Source organism: Chelonoidis abingdonii, chromosome 1 (genome assembly GCF_003597395.2).
Source record: "Chelonoidis abingdonii isolate Lonesome George chromosome 1, CheloAbing_2.0, whole genome shotgun sequence".
Lineage (NCBI taxonomy): Eukaryota > Metazoa > Chordata > Testudines > Testudinidae > Chelonoidis > Chelonoidis abingdonii.
In genome coordinates, this window is record NC_133769.1 from 225,572,702 (window position 1) to 225,591,846 (window position 19,145).

A 19,145-nucleotide genomic window follows, 5' to 3' on the forward strand; every position below is an offset into this window, starting at 1 on the left:
TGGGAGATGGTGCGGAGTGCTGGACTGGGCAATGCTCACCTTGGGCAGCTCCCCACAAGCGGTGACGTGTCCCTGCTGCTCTTAGGCGTAGGCATGGCTAGGCGGTTCTGCGCAGTGCCCCTGCCTGCTAGTGCTGCCCCTGCAGCTCCCATTGGCTGGCCAGTGTTCAGGGCAGGGTGGAGGCAGCGCGAAGAGCTGCCTAGCTGCGCCTTTGCCTAGGAGCAGCAGAGACATGTTACCCCCCTCCTCCCTCCCGTGCCCCTGTCCTTAGCCCCCTCCCTCATCCAAACTCCCTCCCAGAGCCCATGCCCCACACCCCTTCCCGCACTCTGAACCCCTTCTCCCAGGGGCAGGTAATGGAGGTCCCTTCATAGGTGTTTTACATTTTCCATTGAAGTATCCTGTCCTCAAGAATGGCCAGTACCAGGATTGGATGGCTCAGTGGTCTGATTTGATATGGCAGTTCCTAGGTTCTGGAGAGATTAGTGAAAGAGAATTAGAGGCGTGTTTCTGAGTCAGATGCTTGAGTTATGGCGGACAGTGTGCAGGGTGGAAAAGGAAGGAGGCAAGGTATAGAAATTCATATTAAACTGGATGTTTTTCTCGTAAAAACAGCAGGAAGTGAGTTGAAAAGTGGGAAGAGAGGTGTCAGTAGAAATTGTCTGGTGCGGAGAAGCAAGAGTTATTTGGTATGGGAGGATAAACAAAAGTAGATCTGGGATTAGGGTTTTTTGACTTCTCAAGGGCCAACTTTAAAGAGTTAAGGAAATTAGTTAGGGAAGTTGATTGGACTGAAGAACTTGTGGATCTAAATGCAGAGGAGGCCTGGAATTACTTTTGCAGCTGCAGAAACTGTCGGAAGCCTGCATCCCAAGAAAGGGGGAAAAAACCATAGGCAGGAGTTGTAGACCGAGCTGGATGAGCATGCATCTCAGAGAGGTGATTAAGAAAAAGCAGAATGCCTACAAGGAGTGGAAAAAAGGTGGGATTAGCAAGGGAAGCTACCTTAGTGAGGTCAGAACATGTAGGGATAAAGTGAGGAAGGCTAAAAGCTGTGTAGAGTTGGATCTTGCAAAGGGAATTAAAACCAATAGTAAAAGGTTCTATAGCCACATAAATAAGAAGAAAACAGAGAAAGAAGAAGTGGGACCGCTGTACACTGAGGATGGAATGGAGGTTAAGGATAACCTAGGCATGGCCCAATATCTAAATAAGTACTTTGCCTCAGTCTTTAATAAGGCTAATGAGGAGCTTAGGGATGATGGAAGGATGATAAACGGGAATGAGGATTTGGAGGTGGATATCACCACATCTGAGGTGGAAGCCAGACTTGAACAGCTGGATGGGACAAAATTGGAGGGCCCGGACAATCTCCATCCAAGAATATTAAAGGAACTGGCGCATGAAATTGCAAGCCCGTTAGCAAGAATTTTTAATGAATCGGTAAACTCAGGGGTTGTACCGTACGACTGGAGAATTGCTAACATAATTACTATCTTCAAGAAAGGGAAAAAGTGTCCGAGAGACTTGCTTTAGTTTGCCATTGTAGTATGTCAGGTCTGAAAAATTTGCCAGGGAACGTATTAAGGACCTTGAGGCCAATGGTAATTGGACAAATTACAACATGGTTTTACTAAAGGTAGTTGCTGCAACCAACCTGTCTCCTTCTTCGAGAAGGTGACAGATTGTCTAGACAGGATGCAGTAGATCTAATTTACCTCATTCAGTAAGGCATTTGACCACTTCCACATGCGGAATGTTAGTTTAATGGAAAGATGGTAATGATATGAAAATGTAAGGTGGTAAGGAACTGGTAAAGGGAGCACCCGAGGTCGTTACTTAGGGTGAACTGTCAGGCTGGAAGGAGGTTACTAGTGGTTCCTCAAGGATCGGTTTTGGACCAAATCCTTATTTGACCTTTTCATAAGCTACTTTGGCACAAAAGGGGATATTAATTAACGTTTGTCGGATGACAAAGTAGGGATTTGCTAACCGAAACCAGGATCTAAGAAGATTGGATGACTTTAATGGAGTAAGTTAGGATAAATTAATAGTGAAAGGCACTTAGGATTAATAATAGAATTTTAGATATACATTGGGACACATCAGTTGGAAACAACGAGGAGGAGTACGGTTTGCCGGAGTGACTATGAGCCGCCAATGCGATATGGCCGTTAAAAAAGCAAATGCGGGTTAGGATGCATCAGCCGAGTATTTCCAGACAAGATAAGGAGTATTAGTACCATTATAAACACTGGTGAGATTCACCTGAAATCTGTGTGCAGTTCTGGTCTCCAGATTTAAGAAGGATGAATTCTCAACTGGAACATTCAGAGACGGTACTAGGATGACTCCAAGGAATGGAAAACCTTGCTTATGAAAGGGACTCAAAAGAGCTTGGCTTGTTTAGCCTGTGCCAAAAAGGGTGCGGGGGGATATGCTTGCTCTATTAATATATCAGAGGGATTAATATTGGAAGAGAGAATTTTTAGTAACTAATGTAGACACAAGGACAAATGGGTATAAACTGGACATTAGGAAGTTTAATTAAATAGTCGAAGGTTCTCTAACCATTAGAGGAGTGAAGTTCTGGAACAGCCTTCCAAGGGAGTAGTGGGGGCAAAAGAATCTGGCTTTAAGACAAGCTTATAGTTATTGGAAGGATGATATGATAGGGTAGTTATTTGGCAATTGATCTTGATTATCAGCAGATAGTCTGCTCAATGGTCTGTGATGGATGGGATCTGAGTTACTGCAGAGAATCTTTCCTTAGTGCTGGCTGGTGAGTCTTGCCCACATGCCGGGTTTAGCTGATCGCCATATTTGGGTCGGAAGGAATTTCCTCCAGGGCAGATTGCAGAGGCCCTGAGGTTTTTCACCTTCCTCTGCAGCGTGGGGCATGGGTCGCTTGTGTGGAATCTCTGCAGCGTTGAGTCTTCAAACCACAATTTGAAGACTTCAATAACTCGGACATAGGTTAGGGGTTGTTATAGAAGTGGATGGGTAGGGTTCTGTGGCCTGCTTTGTGCAGGAGGTCAGACTAGATGATCATATTGGTCCCTTCTGATCTATGAGTCTATATAGTGGTCCCTGAACTTTCTCTAGAGGCATTAGGTGGTGCTGAGATGCAGGAGAGGAAGTCTTTCAATAAGACTTCCCTTTTACAAATCAGCATTGAAGCAGTAGCAAGGGACCTGGCTCTGTAGCTCAGGGGTTAGACCATTGGTCTTGTAAACAAGGGGCTGCAAGTTCAATTCTTGCTGGGGCCTGCATAGAATTTCTGCCTTAGATTGTCGTCTCATTGCTTGTCAGCCAGAACTAACCACCACCCTGTGCTGAGGGTACTTGGGATGTAGCTCAGGGTTTGAAGCATTGCCACTGAAATAAATGGCCCAGGGATGCTGTGGAATCTCAGTCACTGGAAATTAAGAGCAGGTTAAACAAACACCTGTCAGGGATGGTCTAGGTAATGCTTAGCCCTGCTATGAGTGCAGGGGACTGGACTGAATGACCTCCTGAGGTCCCTTCCAGTCCTTCGATTCTAAGGTTCTCTTACTGCTTTTTGTGCAGGATCATTCATATCCAGTCTTTAAAGACACTGAGATTCTAATCTTTTGCTTTGCTGCTAAAAGAGGTGGTTTGTTGCTGAGACGTGTGGGAACATATTTGCACTCAAAATGATACCAGACAACTGTGGGATTTGTATCTGTTCTGCCCACCATGTAAAGGTTCTGCTTCATGAAGGTCATATACCCAATGATGAAATATTCATAGCTGTGGGACCCAATTTTCATGTGAAGGTGTAAACTTTTGAAACCATGCCATTCGTCATCAGATGAATGGGCATCACTAATGTTTTGAGGGCCTTGAGCAGTTCAGAAGAGAAAGCTGTCTGAAAGCTTAGTTGTAGTGAGAGTCTTGAGTTGAATTAGACTAATTTCAGTGCGTTAATTTGCAGTTACTGAGGTTGGATGGGTGCTGGTTCTGAGGGGGCGGGAAGTGGGAGGGGGAGGATGGGGGTGGGGACCAGGCTGTTTGGGGAGGCACAACCTTCCCTCCCTGGCTTTCCGTACAGTTGCACAACCCCGATGTGGCCCTCGGGCCGAAAAGTTTGCCCAGTCCTGCTATACAGCAAAAAAGGGTGTGTTCTTAACTTGTGTTAGCTATCTCAGGTTACAGTGGCAATGAAGACATGGCAACTTGGCATTTAACTTGGGTTAGGTGCTTGAATTAAAGCCTATGAGGGGCCTGAGGATGAACTCAAGCTGTTAACCTGAGTTACTGCTGTTCTAACTAACCTGTGTTAAGAACAAACTTTCTTTATTTGCAGTGTATGCATACTCTGTTACAAAAATCTCCATCAAGTCAAAACAGTATAAACGCTTAAAATGATCCAGTGCAATGTGAAATTGATCTAAGGAGTGAGTGTACTTGAATGATCAGACCAAATTAACTTGCTCTGGGTGAATAAAGTGTTTTGTAAGCAGATTAAATTACTTTCATCATTAACCCTCCAGGATATAGTCGTCTTTGTCTTCGGTTTTGTTTGAACTGTACATGTGCCCTACATTTTGTATCACAATGGCTATATTGTGAAGCTTGTTCCACTCTTTAAAATCCCTTTTAAAATATATGGAGAACAGATAACTGACCACCTCTTTGATCTCTCCACAGTTCTCATTTGTTACACTCACACGAAACATGAAGCTTCTCAGAGATCTCCTTTGTCAATAGTTACTGCCCTGGTGGATAAAATTGGTAAGTGGTCATTTGATCAACTGAAAAATGATGGTCTGTTCTATGAACACTTAGTAATTAACTGCTTATCTCCAGCAGAAACTGATATCTTTCTCCTTTGTTTACATGAAATTGTTTGGTGCTAATTCTGATACGTTGCATTTCTTTTTAGATACTATTTCCCTTTTTCTGGTGCCTTTCCTTCCAAAAAGTGAATATTTCATGTTTCATGCATTTCTGTATTCAATTTTGCATCAATCAAGTCAGTCTCCTAGATATTGACAGGCCAGTGTTGCATGTCTTCCACGAAAGAGGCTTATAGCAGTGAGATTCAGCTTTGATTTTGTACAGTACGTAACCAGGCACGCTAATGGTACTTAAAAAATAATAACTTAGCTCTTATAGCACTTTTCATCTGTAGATCTCAAAATGCTTTACAAAGGGTGTCCATATCATTATCCTCATTGTACAGATGGGGAAACTGAGGGACAGAGAGGTGAAGTGACTGGCCCAGGGTCACCCAGCAGCCTAATAGCAGAGCTGGAAATAGAACGGAGTTCTTCCCTTTTCACTGTATATGTAATCTATTAAATGGTTTTAAAAAAAGATTAATTGTAATTGGCAATTATGATGACCTGCTGACATCTTGCTGAAAAGTGACACCAACAGTGTGTATCTGAGTCCATTGCTGATGATTCTAAACTAGAACTAATCTTGATTTAATACCAGAATAAATTTGCTGTGTGAACAGGAAACATTGTGGCCCTCATTCTTTACCACATCAGAGCTGCATTTTGGGTTTGTCTGCAGGGAGCCAGTTTATAGCCATACAGGGAAAAACCCTGACACCAGTGGAGGATGGTGTGTAGTGGAACTTCACTGTAGCCTGTCATGCCATTTCCTTCTCTGTGCTGCTTCTTCCCCTTATGCTGATGTTAGGAGGGGTGGCTGGTATAGAAGCTAGTTGAGCTTCTTCCACCAGCAGAGAGTTGCCCTGCACTGGGTGCAATACTGACTGGCCATCTCTGGCTATTTTAAGGCCACTTTGTGCTAGATACTCGGTGTGAAGTGGCCTAGGAGAATCCATATCCTTGCTTTTTAAATACTAAACTTCAGTTATCTGCTCTAACACATTGTCATGTATATTTTAGATTTGTGCAAGAAGGTCATATACCCAGATTGTGATATCAAATTCACCGGAAATGTTTCTTGGGTTGGGAAGACCTCAATGGAAGTGAAGATGCACATGCTTCAGGTTGGGGTCAGTGACTTCTATTTCTTCTTTTCGTTTCTCCCACGATACCTTGGACACCTCAGAAGGAATTATGAGTGATAATGTTAGAAACCTAAATTACACTGAGGCCATCTGTTTTAGAAGGGCTACCAACCCCTGTGCTTCAGGACTTAAATGACTACCAGTGGTCTAAGATTAAGAATATACTTCCCTGTTTTCTCCTTTCCAAAGCATAGTTGTTTATGGTAGGTGTTTTATATCTTCCACTGAAGTATCTGGTACTGTTGGAGAGAGGATGGACCTTTTGGTCTAATGCAGCATGGCAGTCCATAAGCTGTCCTCTTCTCCTCCAACAAAGGTGTCCTCCCTGCTTTTTGGAAATGTTTTCTTCTTTATTTTAACATCAAAAGATACCCAGATTAGAATGCCAGAGTTTAGAATTGATATTGTAATGGGATATCATAGAAATTTAAGGGTGAAAGGAACTTCATGAGGTCATTTATTCCAGTCCCCTGCATTGGGGCAGGACCAAGTAAAACTCGACCATCCCAGACAGGTGTTTGTCTAACCTGTTCTTAAAAGCCTCCAATGATGGGAATTCCACAACCTCCCTTAGAAGCGTATTCCAGAGCTTAACTATCCTTATAGTTAGAAAGTTATCCCTGAGATCTAACCTAAATCTCTCTTGCTTCAGATTACGTCTTGTCCTACCTTCAGTGGACATGGTGACCAATTGTTCTCCATCCTCTTTATAACAGCCCAGGAAGGGAGAGTAGTTATTTAAGTTAAGGGACAATGCTGGCACAAGAACAAAGGCATATAAATCAGCCATCAATTACTTTAGTCATGAAATTAGGTGGTTTCTAACTATGAGAGGAGTGATGTTCTGGAACAACTTTCCAAGGGCAATAGTGGGGGCAAAAATCCTAACGTCTTTTAAGACTAAGGTTGGTAGGTTTATGGAGGGGATGGTATGATGAGATTGCCTACAATGGCCTATGACCCGTCTGCTACTGCTGTTAGCAAATATCTCCAGTGTCTGGAGATGGGACTCTGGACGGGGAGAGCTCTGAATTACTACAGAGAATTCTTTTCCAGGTGTCTGGCCAGTGGATCTTGCCCACTTGCTCAGGGTTTAACAGCTCACCATATTTAGGGTCAGAAGGAAATCTGTCCCCAGGTCAGAGACTGTGGGTTTTTTTTGTCTCTGCAGTGTTGGGCAGGGATCAATTGCTGGTTTGAACTAGCAGAAATGGTGGATTCTATGTAACTCGAAGTCTTTTTAAATCAAGATTTAAGGACTTCAGTAACTCAGCCAGGGTTATGGGCCTACCTCAGTAATGGGTGGGTGTGGTTGTGGCCTGTGATGTGCAGGAGGAGAACTGGATGATTCTGATGGTCCCCTTTGGCCTTAAAGCCTCTGAGTCTATGTGGGTGACAGCCCTTAGCATATTTTAAAACTGTTATCAGGTCCCATCCCCTGTCGTCTTTTCTGAAGACTAAACATGCCCAGTTTTCTAACGGTTCCTCAGAGGTCAGGTTTTGTAAACCTTATCATTTTTTTTTTTTATTGCTCTGCTAGTCTCTCCACATCTTTCTTAAAGTGTGGTGCCCAAAACTGGATACAGTAGTCCCGCTGAAGCCTCACAGTGCCAAGTAGAGCAGTACAGTTACCTCCCATGTTTTATATATGACACTCCCAGTAATATACCCCAGAATGATATTAGCCTTTTTTGTAAATGCATCACAGTATTGACTTGTATTAATTTTGTGATACATTACACCCTCCCCCCCCCTCCCCCCAATCCTTTTCAGCAGCACTACTGCCTGGCCAGTTATTCCCCTTCTTTTGTAGCTGTGATTTGATTCCCCCCGCCACCTTCTTCCTAAATGTAGTACTTTGCACTTGCCTTTACTGACTGCCATCTTGTTGATTTCAGACTAATTTTCCAAGGTGTTGTGTTGATATGTTCTAGTGTGTAAAATAACTTGACTTTTTAGGATTGTAAGACAGACAATTCATGAATATCACTGGAAACAGTGTTGAAATAAGATACTTTAATTGGAGTACAATTGATCTACAAAAAATATACCTGGCTAAATAATGGAAAAATTATTTATTAGTAACCATTCAATGAAAAGCTGCCAATGAATATGCTATATTAGTCACAATTAATTATTTTTCCAGCTCCATTACAAAATACTAATGTGGCAATTGAATTGTTCAAAATGAATCCTACACTTCAGAAAAACAAATACAAAAACCCAGTTTTGATCCAGTTTACCTCTAAAAAACGAATGTCTGTACTGTTGAACTGTTAGTGGATAAGGGATTATCTGTTGCTAAATGAGTCGTTCCTCTCTGCTGGCATTAGGTAGGCAAGTCTGCAGTGATAATAGCTTGTTGTCATGGTGTTTTTCCATGGGGTTGTTTGGGAATGGAAGTGGGAACTAATTAGTAACTGGAGTTGTTGCCATTTTTTATACTAATTGTATAACCTGTATTATTGCTAAATAGTTGCATGGCAGTTCTGCTGAAATAAGAGAAGTGCTCAGCATAATATTCTGTCTTAGGTCCATTGCAAGAAAACTGGAAAGGGGTGAATGTGAAAGCAAACAACATCTTAATTGCATTATTAGTATGAACTGTGTGGCCTGTTAAACAACGTCACTTTTGTAGAGATTAAAACTGGATTTCTTTGTTCTGTTTTAGTTACATGATGATACTTACAGCCCTGTGTTAGATGCAACCTTTGTCATGGTGGCCCGCGATCCAGAAAACAAGAGGTAATTTATCTGTGTGGGACATTGGGAATACCAGGTTGTTGTTGTTGGAAAGTGGCAAATGCTCTAACTTCTATATATGCTTTAGTTATAAGTAAATCATATACTTGCCTTTTTTTTTTTTTTTTTGGTTGTTTTTGGTTAGGAAATAGGCAGTATATTTTCAGGTTTTTTGGGGAGAGAGAGAGGGAGAGAAGGTCTACAGTTAGCTTCTCAGAACTGTATAGAGTATTGTTGGTAGTTTTCAAACTATAATTGGTATTTGACCCATTTCTAGAAATGGTGTTTCCCTGAATTTAAACAATAGAGCTGATTAAAACATGCCAGAAGGAAAAGTCATCTGGAACCCACCAGGAATCTCTTGTAACCATGAGAATTAATTGGTCCCTATATCAAGGAAGGGAATGGCTGATACTCAACTTATAAATGGTCACTCACAAATATAATTTTAATACCATATTGAAAATGCTGTGAGTTCCTTAGAGGACTCTGTCAACCTAAAACATGTGTAACTAATAACTAGGACTATTAATGATTTTGAAGGAATTTTAAAATTCTAATTTACATTTCCCCATCTTGCTGGTTTTACTTCCCACATATTGTTTTGCTTGGTCATTTAAATCAAACAAACTGATCATTTTCTCTTTTGGCTGATAGGTCACTAACATTGCTGTGGGAGGTTTAACTAAAACTTCTACTTCTAACCTGTTCAATTTGCAGTTTTCAAAAATCTTAAGTCTTTCCATTCATAATAGGTCTAACAACTTCTTGTGTGCATAATAGAAAAATATTTTTGTGATTAAAATAATTCAGTGTCCTTGACATAGTAATATGGTCACATGTTTATTTTTTTCAAGTTTTATAGTGTATGTATCCTAGGTACTTAAATGGGTCCTGTGGGTGTAATATCTGAGCACCTTACAATCTTTAATGTATTTATCCTACCTGTGTGTGTGGTAGGAAGTGCTATTATTCCCATTTTACAGACAGGAAAGTGATGTACAGAGAGTAAGTGACTTTACTGAGATCAAAGAGGATGGCTGTGGCAGAGCAGGAATTGACCATGGGCAACCCAGGTTCTAGGCTAGTTCTCCAGTCAGTGTACCTCAGATCTGAGTAACTATTCCAAAAAATAAAACATACAAAATAATATAAAAAGACCAGCTCAGCTCAGCTCTGTCCTCTGTAGTCAGAGAACAGAAAACCTGGACTTTGCAGCATGCTTGGAAAGTTAGCAAATCTGGGGAACAGAGAGAAGCTGCCTAAGCAGTGTAGCATGATGCAAACTTAGCATATATGTATCTTTTTCTATGCCGTCTGAACATAATGCAACAATTTAAGAACAGAAGTAACTTCTCCAAATTATGAAGAGGGAGGGCTCCTTCGAGCAAACAGACATCTTGCTTTGTGAAAGATTCCTGTGTTAATTTGATCTATATAATTAGGCATTGTTGATTTGTGCAGCACAATAACAAATGAATTGGACTGTAGGCAGCTTCTTATGTTCTTAGTTGATAAGCTATATGTGTGGTAAACAGCTTTTGGTTGCTGATAAGGCCGCTGCTGAAATGAATAGATTATGGCAGAAGGCTTGCTACAGGGTTGTTTTTTTTTTTTTCCAAGTTCTTTCATTTCATTATTTTAGACAACTATTTAGACAATTATTAGACATTATTTTAGACAATCCTAGATCAAAGCTTGAATTTACTGTGCTTCTGAATGGTTTCAGTCTGCAGTAACCTGTTATATGAAAATTTTGGTCATCATTTAACTTTTTAAGTATAAATGCTATGAGGACTCATTTTTAGTTATACTAGAGAACTGTTAACAGTCTGAGATCTGCTGAGCAGTAAAGCCAGTGGGTGCCCTTTCGGTGTCACCAGCCATCCTATGAAACATATTTATTTCTTTAGATGTCATCTTATCTGGGATAAACCTATGTCTTTCTCTCTTAGATTGTATGTAGACAAAGGAATGTCTATTTATCTTTCCCCTGTGCATTTACATGACAATTTTTTCTAAAGCATATCACTTTAAAAATAATTCATATCCATAGGTCAGCATTTGTTAATCCATTAATTCCTGAGGGGCCAGAGGAGGAAGAAATCTTCAGGAAAGGAGAATGTATGTAATACTTCATGTATACTTTATGGCAGTAGAAAACTCTGTATAGATTCATTGCAGTGGCTGAGAGAGAGCGAAGTTCAGAAATTCTACGAGCAAGAGTTGTTCTTAATTTATTTAAGATCAGATTTACTTCGGCCTCACACACCTGCTAGTACCTCGAGATTAGTCCAAACCATGAATTTTGAATCTGGATTTTGAAACATTTCCTCCCTCACCTTACCTCAGATACAGGGTTTTGTGTTAGACCATATCTAGTTATATCAATTTTAATATGCTATTGTAGTACATCAGAAGTACCGAATAACTAAACTGAGAGTAAGGAAACAGTAGATATGTTAATTAAGTAAATCATGCTTCCTGAACTGCTGCATCTTGTCTTGTGTTCATATTTGGGCTGTGGCACACTGAGGGCTATACTATCTAAATTGAATCACACAATATTTTACCCATCAAAGCCTCTATTCGGGACAGCATTTGAACACATGCTTAACGTTAAGTTTGTACGTAAATCCCATTGATTTCAATTTTCAGTGCTTTAATCTTTGGATGACCAATTTGACACTTTAGAGGTGCCTGATTTTCAACAACTGGATGCTCATCACCTTCTGAAAATAGAGCTCTTTCAGGTATCTCAACTTGGGTACCCAAAACCATAGGCAACCAAAATGACTAGTTGTTGGACTGTTCCTTTATGTCCTAAGTAGATTTCACTGCACAAAGACATAAAAGAGAGGAAGTCATTGTTAGCTTTCTGTATGTGCATTGTAAATCTTTTGGGTTTGTGGCAGCATGTACTGTGTATGACTGATTTTTTCTTTTTCTTATTCACCCTTGGTGACTCTTTTTTTTTCATTTAAAATTTGCTTTAAAAATACCTCGTTTTAGAGGAGTTCAAAACTACTCTAACTGAGTTAAAATAGTCAACTAAGTTAAAATCTGAAGATTGCGGGCTGCCATACCTGGTTTCATCATAACTCATGTCCTCATAAATTTGGTTCTTTGTACCGTATACACAGTAATCACACAAGTTTGTGGGGAAATCCAAATGCATGAGCAGCTAATTAACTGAACCACAGAAATGCTATTGAAGGAGATATGAGGGATGGGATGCAGTATCAGGACGCTTGGAAGTGGTCACGATAAAGCCAACTTTATTTAAAAAAAAAAAATATAAGGTGTAGATCCTTGCGAAAGCCTTGTTACATTGCTTTTTAAAGTCCCCTGCTTTGTTTATTTTTTGAAGGTGTACAAAAATAAAATACCAGAAGATTCTTAAAAGCTCCTTTTCCCCAAAAGTTCTACACTATCTTCAGTAAATATTTAAAGTATATACTGCCAACGATACAAAAAGTAGAAATGTGTCACACACTATTCAGTTCCTTTGCATTTTTAGTATGAGTCCATCTGTAGTGGTTAAATGAATATCCTAGTATGTGAATAATCGGTCTGCAGTACATTGCTGTGTTTATAAGACCAACAGATTCTATTGGCACACCAGCTAAGTGACCATTTCGAAACAGAGCACTTAAATAAAATGTATGGGTGAAATTCTAGCCTTGCAAAACTTCCATTGACTTCAGTGGAGCAGATTACATTCTATATTTTTTTCTTTAATGCAGACAAATATTAAGAGCAAATTTCTTTTAAGTCTGACTGTGAATCCAAAAATCACTTACTCTGGTGATGAATTTTAAAATGGAGAGAGGAGTTGAAAGCAATTTAAAACCAAGTGATGTTCTGCAATCTTTGTGCTCAATTATCATTATTATTATTTTTTTCTTTAGTGAACAAGATGAGGAGGGTTGATTTCAGTACTGCATCCTTACTGAAAATGGCTCCCACTGCAGAAGAAAGAACCATTGTTCATAACATATTCCTTAATACACTGGACACAAGGCAAGTAGGGGAAGAACTAATAATTTGCAAGAAGGGACGGTAATGTGGCAGTTGGATGCTCAGTTGTAGGGGTAGAAGGAATGCAGATAATTTTTGCTTCCCTATCCCATCACTTAAACACTTGGATGCTGTCTCCTGTACCTGGAATACAGGCACAAAGCACCATCAGTGTGCTGATATACCATGTATGTTCCCAAACGGAATTTTGTGCCATCCAAGAAAGCTAATGCTATTCAGCAGCTGCAATCAAGAATAAAACAACAAGTTTACGGTAGATGGCTTCTGAGAAAGCAACACAGAATAATCTTAAGAAAGGCGTTAGTCATGCTCAACCACAAGAAGGAATTTAACCCCCTGTGGGGCTCTTGGACCTATTGCACTGCCATTGCAGTCTTGTGCCTGAATAACTGGCTAGACTTCTAAAGGGAAGAGGTGTTCCTTGGCTATAATAATATTTTTTCACCTGCTGATCCAAGATTCTCACAGTGTGTTGTAAACATAAATTCTGACCCTGTGAGACTTACTACTTAATTTTATAGATTATGAGGGGGCTGGGAAATAGAGACACAGAGAGGTTATGATGTCTAGACAAGAAAACCAGAGTGAAAAATTTAAAAAAATGTGATGGGGGCAAATAATCTGAAAAGTGGCAGAATTAGAAAAGATTAAGAAGTGAAGGGATGATAATAGAGGGAAAAGAGAGCTGAAAATATAATTCTTATACAATTAGTAATATTTTTAATCTGAAGTGAAACGAGAATCTGGAAAGACAGCAGGAAACTCAAAGTAAGATACAGAAAGTGAAGTGACAGAAAGGAGGAAAGGGGAGGACAAAAAGGGGTAAGGGAAACATTTTATTACCATCTGTATTTTTAGTTAAATCCCTCTATCGACATATCGTTAATCTGTCTGAAGGAGTAGCTGCAGGGTTAGACACGTGCACTCTCACAGAGCCAGTCTTGAACTAACTTTATTAATACAAAGCAGTACACATTCTGTAATGTCTATAGAAATAACATTAGAGGAGCTCTTATTTATTCCAATAGCTTAAAATTAGTTGTAACATGGTTGAAATTTTCAAGGTTACTTAGTGGATTTAGACATGTATGTGTAAATCCCCCTAGACAAATTTGCAAATCTTAAATTATGTGTCTGTGATTAATTCATCTGGCATTTTGCCTCTTCTTATACTCTAATACAGTGGTTTTCAACCTTTTTTCATTTGCAGACCCCTAAAAATGTTGAATGTAGGTGCGGACCCCTTTGGAAATCTTATAGTCTACAGATCCCCAGGGGTCCATGGACCACAGGTTGAAAACTGCTGCCCTAATAAAAAGGTGAAGGACTTGCTTAGGGAGTTTAGAATGGATTTTTTTTTTGGTTGGCTGGGATATTTTGCTAGTTACTTTTCGGGTCAGGACACTTAAGAGGTTTTTGTGGTCTTATTAGCAATGGTTCCCCCATAAGCAGATGCATAAACATTTTGAGCATCAGCATCTAACTTTACTCATGTGAACAGTCCCACTGAAATGATCCACTTAAAGTTAAATATGAGCATACATGTTTGCAGGACCATGGCCTTAGACTAGACACTTGCATTAATCAAGTTCTGGTTTTCGAGGTCTGTCAGAAACAGCATATGTTAGTAGCACTTCCATTTTTTCCATTTGAATCCTGGCTTGCTTGGTGTGCATGCACACACAAGTGGTTGTTTTTTTTTTTTTTTTTTGTGGTTGTAGCTTGTTGAGCACTGCTGAAGCTGGATATTGAGTGTTGCCTCAAACCCCTTGTTTCTACAGGACTGTAAGTTTTCGGAGTCGTGTGCTACCACCCAATTCAGTATGGATGGAAGATGCAAAACTTAAAGGCTTGGTGATCTGCCATCCTCAGGTATTTGAAGGAGTACTAATGTGTTACAAAAGTCATAATGAATGAGTTATGAATCATCTTTAAGGTTGGCAGATCTAAGACATTTAACTTGGACTTTTTTGTGTTTTACTCTGACGTTTAAATATAGTTCTAAATGTAAGACTTTTAGCATTTCTTCTTATTTATCAGAAGGGATATCTTATGTAAAGAAATTCCTCCACAGACACCCGAGAGCAATAGGTGTTGATCAAGAGACAGTATCCATCAGTGTTAGTCTTAGGGTTGCCACCCAACCAGTTTTTACCCAGACAGTCTGGGTTTCAGCTTGTGTATCTGGGTGCCATTTAACAAGCCCTGATGTCTGGGTTTTTTTAAATCCTGGCGGGAAGAGGCAGAGCAGGGGGTGGGGGCTCATTACCAGCCATTAGAAAGGTGGGAACTCTAGTTAGTCTAATTTGAGAGCACAAGATTTTGACTGAACAGTTCATATTGTTTTAACAGCTTTTGTCTGCCAAGAATAAGATTCTTTTTAAATTAGCATTTGAATATATCAGCTAGGCTCACAGATTTGTGCAGTGCAAACCCTAAATTTACAAAGGTTTACCTATAACGCTCAGCAAATGTACAATTCCAGTAGTACAAATACAAAAGTGAAAACACCTGACAGATTCTGCAGAGCATGTATAAGATGGGCTGACTACTATTTTTTTTTTTTTTTTAATTGCCTTTTGGATAAGGTGAGCTCTTAAGAAGTAAGCATGCTGAATCATTTAGACTTCTGTATATGTTTTAATTGTGCTGTACAGCTGCCAAATATTCATTACAGGAGCTATGTATAATCCCATAAACAAGACTACAAATGAACCTGAGAGGCTTTACCACTGTGTTGTGTGAGTACATGCATATTGTTGCCACTTTGCTGTTTGTGTTTCTAATGCAGGAACGAAACATTTTCAATAGAATCTTTGGGGGGTTTCTCATGAGGAAAGCATTTGAGCTGGGATGGGCTACTGCCAGCAGCTATGGGTGAGTTTCAGGTTTTCGGTATTTGTGTAATCCAGAACATTTTGTGTGTGTTATTAATGGGTAGGGGGAATCTGAACTACAAAATAAGCAGTCAGTGGAAAATAAGTATAGTTGGGATAGAAAAGGGTTTGATGTTTGAGTGGCTATTCTAACAGCCACTTACTCTTAGAAACCTGACTAGGTCCCTGATCCTGCAAACACTTAACAAACCTGTCCAACTTTAAGCACATGAGTAGCCCCACTGAAGTCTGTGGGACAACACATATACTGAAAGTTAAGCACATGTGTAAGCTTTTGCAGGAGTGAGGCCTGAATGAAGAGGACTAGACAAACCAAAAGTGGCAGAAAATTGTGTTTTGACTCTAGTTCAGTGGTTCTCAAACTTCCCCCCCCCCCCCCCCACGGACCACTTGAAAATTGCTGAGGGTCTTGGCAGACCACTTAGATCTTTCCAAATGTTTGTACCATTAGTTAACTATTGTAAAGCCCTCTGGAGAAAAGTACTATTAAAAAAAAAACTTTAATAATTAACGTTTTTTTGTTCTACAAATAAAAACGCACAACTCACATTTTAATATCAGTAGTCTTACCTTTCTCATGCGATGGATGTGCCCTCTCTCCCCTGCTGCAGCAGCCCCCAAGCTAGGGTTGGGAAGAAGGGGGGGTCTCTCCCTCTGCCCCCTGTCGTGGCAATCTGTGAGCTGGGCTGGGAAGGTGGAGTATATCTCCTCCTCCCCCGCCCAGCAACCACAGAGCTGAGGCTGGGAAGGAGAGCCGTCTCTCCCTGGCAGCCCACAGCCCTGGAGCTGGGGAAAGTCGCCTCTTTCTCTGTCTGTCGCAGCCCTGCACATCTGAAATTCCCCCCACTCCCTCTTCTCACCCCACTGGCCCCTCCCACCTACTCCCTGCATGGCTCCACTGATTAAGTGGGTGGCCCTTCATTCTCTTGTGTGTGTGCCTGCCCAGGCATGCACCTTAGAGGGAAATATCTGCAGAAAACCTGAATGGAGCTCCCGGACTCCTGGTGGTCCACAGACTACAGTTTGAGAACCTCTGCTCTAGTACGTAATGTTGCTATAGTATGTGGTGTAGTAGAAGAGGGTGGGAGCCAGTACTGTGGCAGGAGTACATGTATCACCTCTATGCTGGCATTCCCTCAGGATATTGGTTTTCTTCTTGGCACCCTGGCTGTATTCTTCAGCAATTCTTATTATTTTTATATTTATGTGGCTCAGTTTCAGATATATTTTGCATTAAAGATAATTGAAATTGTTTCAACGTGTGCAGAGACAAGTAGCTGCTCTTGAATACCAAGTGCCTTTTTTTTCTCTGCAGAGGTTCCAGACCTTATATAGTAGCTGTAGATGATATCATGTTTCAAAGACCAGTTGAGATTGGATCCCTATTGCTGCTTTCTGCACAGGTAGGAGTTTGTCTCTTTTTTTCAAACAGCCATAAAGCTTATTCAGCTTGATGTCTTCATTATCAATCATTGGCAATGAACAATGAGTTATGAAAGTGGTGGAATCAACTCTTCTTCCGTCTTGTCCCCTTTCTTTGGTGTAAATGATAAAATAATAACTGTCCACTGTTCTGTCTAGGTTTGTTATACAGAAAAAAAATATATCCAGATTAGAGTACACAGTGAGGTTTATGATTCGGATACCAGAGAGCACAAGACAACCAACGTCTTCCATTTCACTTTTATGTCAGAAATAGAGGTACCACAGATTGTCCCAAAAACATATGGTGGTAAGTGGCAATTTTAATGCATCTCATTAAAACTTTGTTCTTGGAAGGGAAAGACCTATTCTCTGTCTGCTGGTGGAGCGTACTTAAGTTTTAATAGACTACTACTACTAGTAGAGTAACACAAAATGCCCCTTCATGCTAACCTGTATTGATTCTATACCCTGCCATAATGCAAATGTTTCATATGGCTTCTCAAACTTGGTCTTCTGTGTAGTGCCCAGTACACTCCAGAGGCTGTGTTTTTAAAGTGACTGTTTTTTTAAAAATACTTTTATCTCTTTTCTTTCTTCCTGTCATTTCAGAGTCCATGTTGTATTTAGATGGCAAACGGCACTTCAGTGCTACCACAAAACAAACCAGAGAAGTGGAGAAAACTACTGCAGCGCCATAGCAAATTGTTAGCTGTGGAGAAACCTCTGCCAAAGATTGCTAGCTTCCTATGAACGGTGTATCAATAATGGTATTCCTGCTCTTTAACGCAGTGTGTCATCAGTGTAGGCATATTGGAAAGTGGTCTGTTTTTGAACAAAAAGTCAATCATTTAACACTATTTATACAACTAGCTGTAGGCTGACTGTGATGTTGTACAGCTTTCTCCTCTACTGTCGCTTTAGAGCTTCCATAGTTAAGATGCATAGCTTCTTAAAATTCTGCTCTGACAGGCTGTTCATGTTAGCATAGAGGGCTGAAAACCATAGTCCAGAAAACTTTAAAGGGATACTACCATAGAGAAGTCTCAATTTTGTCACCATTCCCATCTCTTTTCTCCTACACACACTCATGCTTCTCATTATGGTCCCTGATACAGGAAAGCTATCATCTCTCTAAAATGAGGGCTGCTGCTGTTTGATATCCTGTTCGATCATTTGTGTGCAAATCTGACCCAGGGTCCTGTGTAAGTTAGTCAGCCTCCTGTTGGTTCTCAGGAACAGGTGAATCTGGGCAGCAGAAGAACAGTGTGATGTGCACATCTGTGTTATGTGAACATTATCCTTGCAATTGCGTGTGTATTTCTCTGCTGATGGGATCTCATAAGGTTGCTGCAGCCCTTGTTTTGAAGAATTGATGATGTGTGTTTTCTTCTACTTTTTGAGGACACCCTAATTTTTACAATGAATGAATTGGCCAAATGTGAAGTTTACAGATATCTGTATGTGGGAGATCCCACCAATACTGTATACTCCTTTTTGAATTCTTTTGTATAACTGATTCAGTGAACAAAAGATGACTAGGGAAAATTCCCGAGAAAATTATTCCCGAAAGCTTTTAGGCTAAATATAGTACAGATGCTATTGGCAGGGTACGTGTGGAGGGGAAGGCAGGCTTTTTAGAACAGAGCATTAGGTTCCAGCTTTGTGTGGAAGCTGCTAGAAAAGCAATGGATTGAGCTGATCCATAGAATATCAGAGTTAGAGGGCACCTCTGTAGGTCATCTAGTCTAACCCCCTGCTCAAAGCAGGACCAATCCCCAATTAAATCATCCCAGCAAGGGCTTTGTCAAGCCTGAACTTAAAAATCTCTAAGGAAGGAGATTCCACTACCTCCCTAGGTAACCCATTCCAGTGCTTCATCATCCTTTTAGTGAAAAGTTTTTTCCTAATATCCAACCTAAACCTCCCCCATTACAACTCAAGGCCAGTACTCCTTGTTCTGTCATCAGGTACCACTGAGAACAGTCTAGATCCATCCTCTTTGGAACCCCCTTTCAGGTAGTTGAAAG

At 40.5% G+C, this 19,145-nt stretch overlaps 1 protein-coding gene across 3 annotated transcripts in view; it reads left to right on the plus strand.

The window, feature by feature from the left end:
- The window catches only part of ACOT9 (acyl-CoA thioesterase 9), a 41,912-nt gene that overhangs the window by 17,337 nt on the left and 5,430 nt on the right, over positions 1-19,145 (plus strand). For all 3 annotated transcript variants that reach the window (XM_032803082.2, XM_032803079.2, XM_032803081.2), the window contains 10 exons: positions 4,675-4,758; positions 5,889-5,998; positions 8,685-8,758; positions 10,812-10,879; positions 12,667-12,778; positions 14,578-14,668; positions 15,588-15,673; positions 17,009-17,096; positions 17,275-17,425; positions 17,728-19,137. In XM_032803082.2, coding sequence (XP_032658973.1) covers positions 4,675-4,758; positions 5,889-5,998; positions 8,685-8,758; positions 10,812-10,879; positions 12,667-12,778; positions 14,578-14,668; positions 15,588-15,673; positions 17,009-17,096; positions 17,275-17,425; positions 17,728-17,816 — 953 coding nt within the window. In that variant the 3' untranslated portion in view covers positions 17,817-19,137. The remainder of the gene's footprint in view (positions 1-4,674; positions 4,759-5,888; positions 5,999-8,684; positions 8,759-10,811; positions 10,880-12,666; positions 12,779-14,577; positions 14,669-15,587; positions 15,674-17,008; positions 17,097-17,274; positions 17,426-17,727; positions 19,138-19,145) is intronic.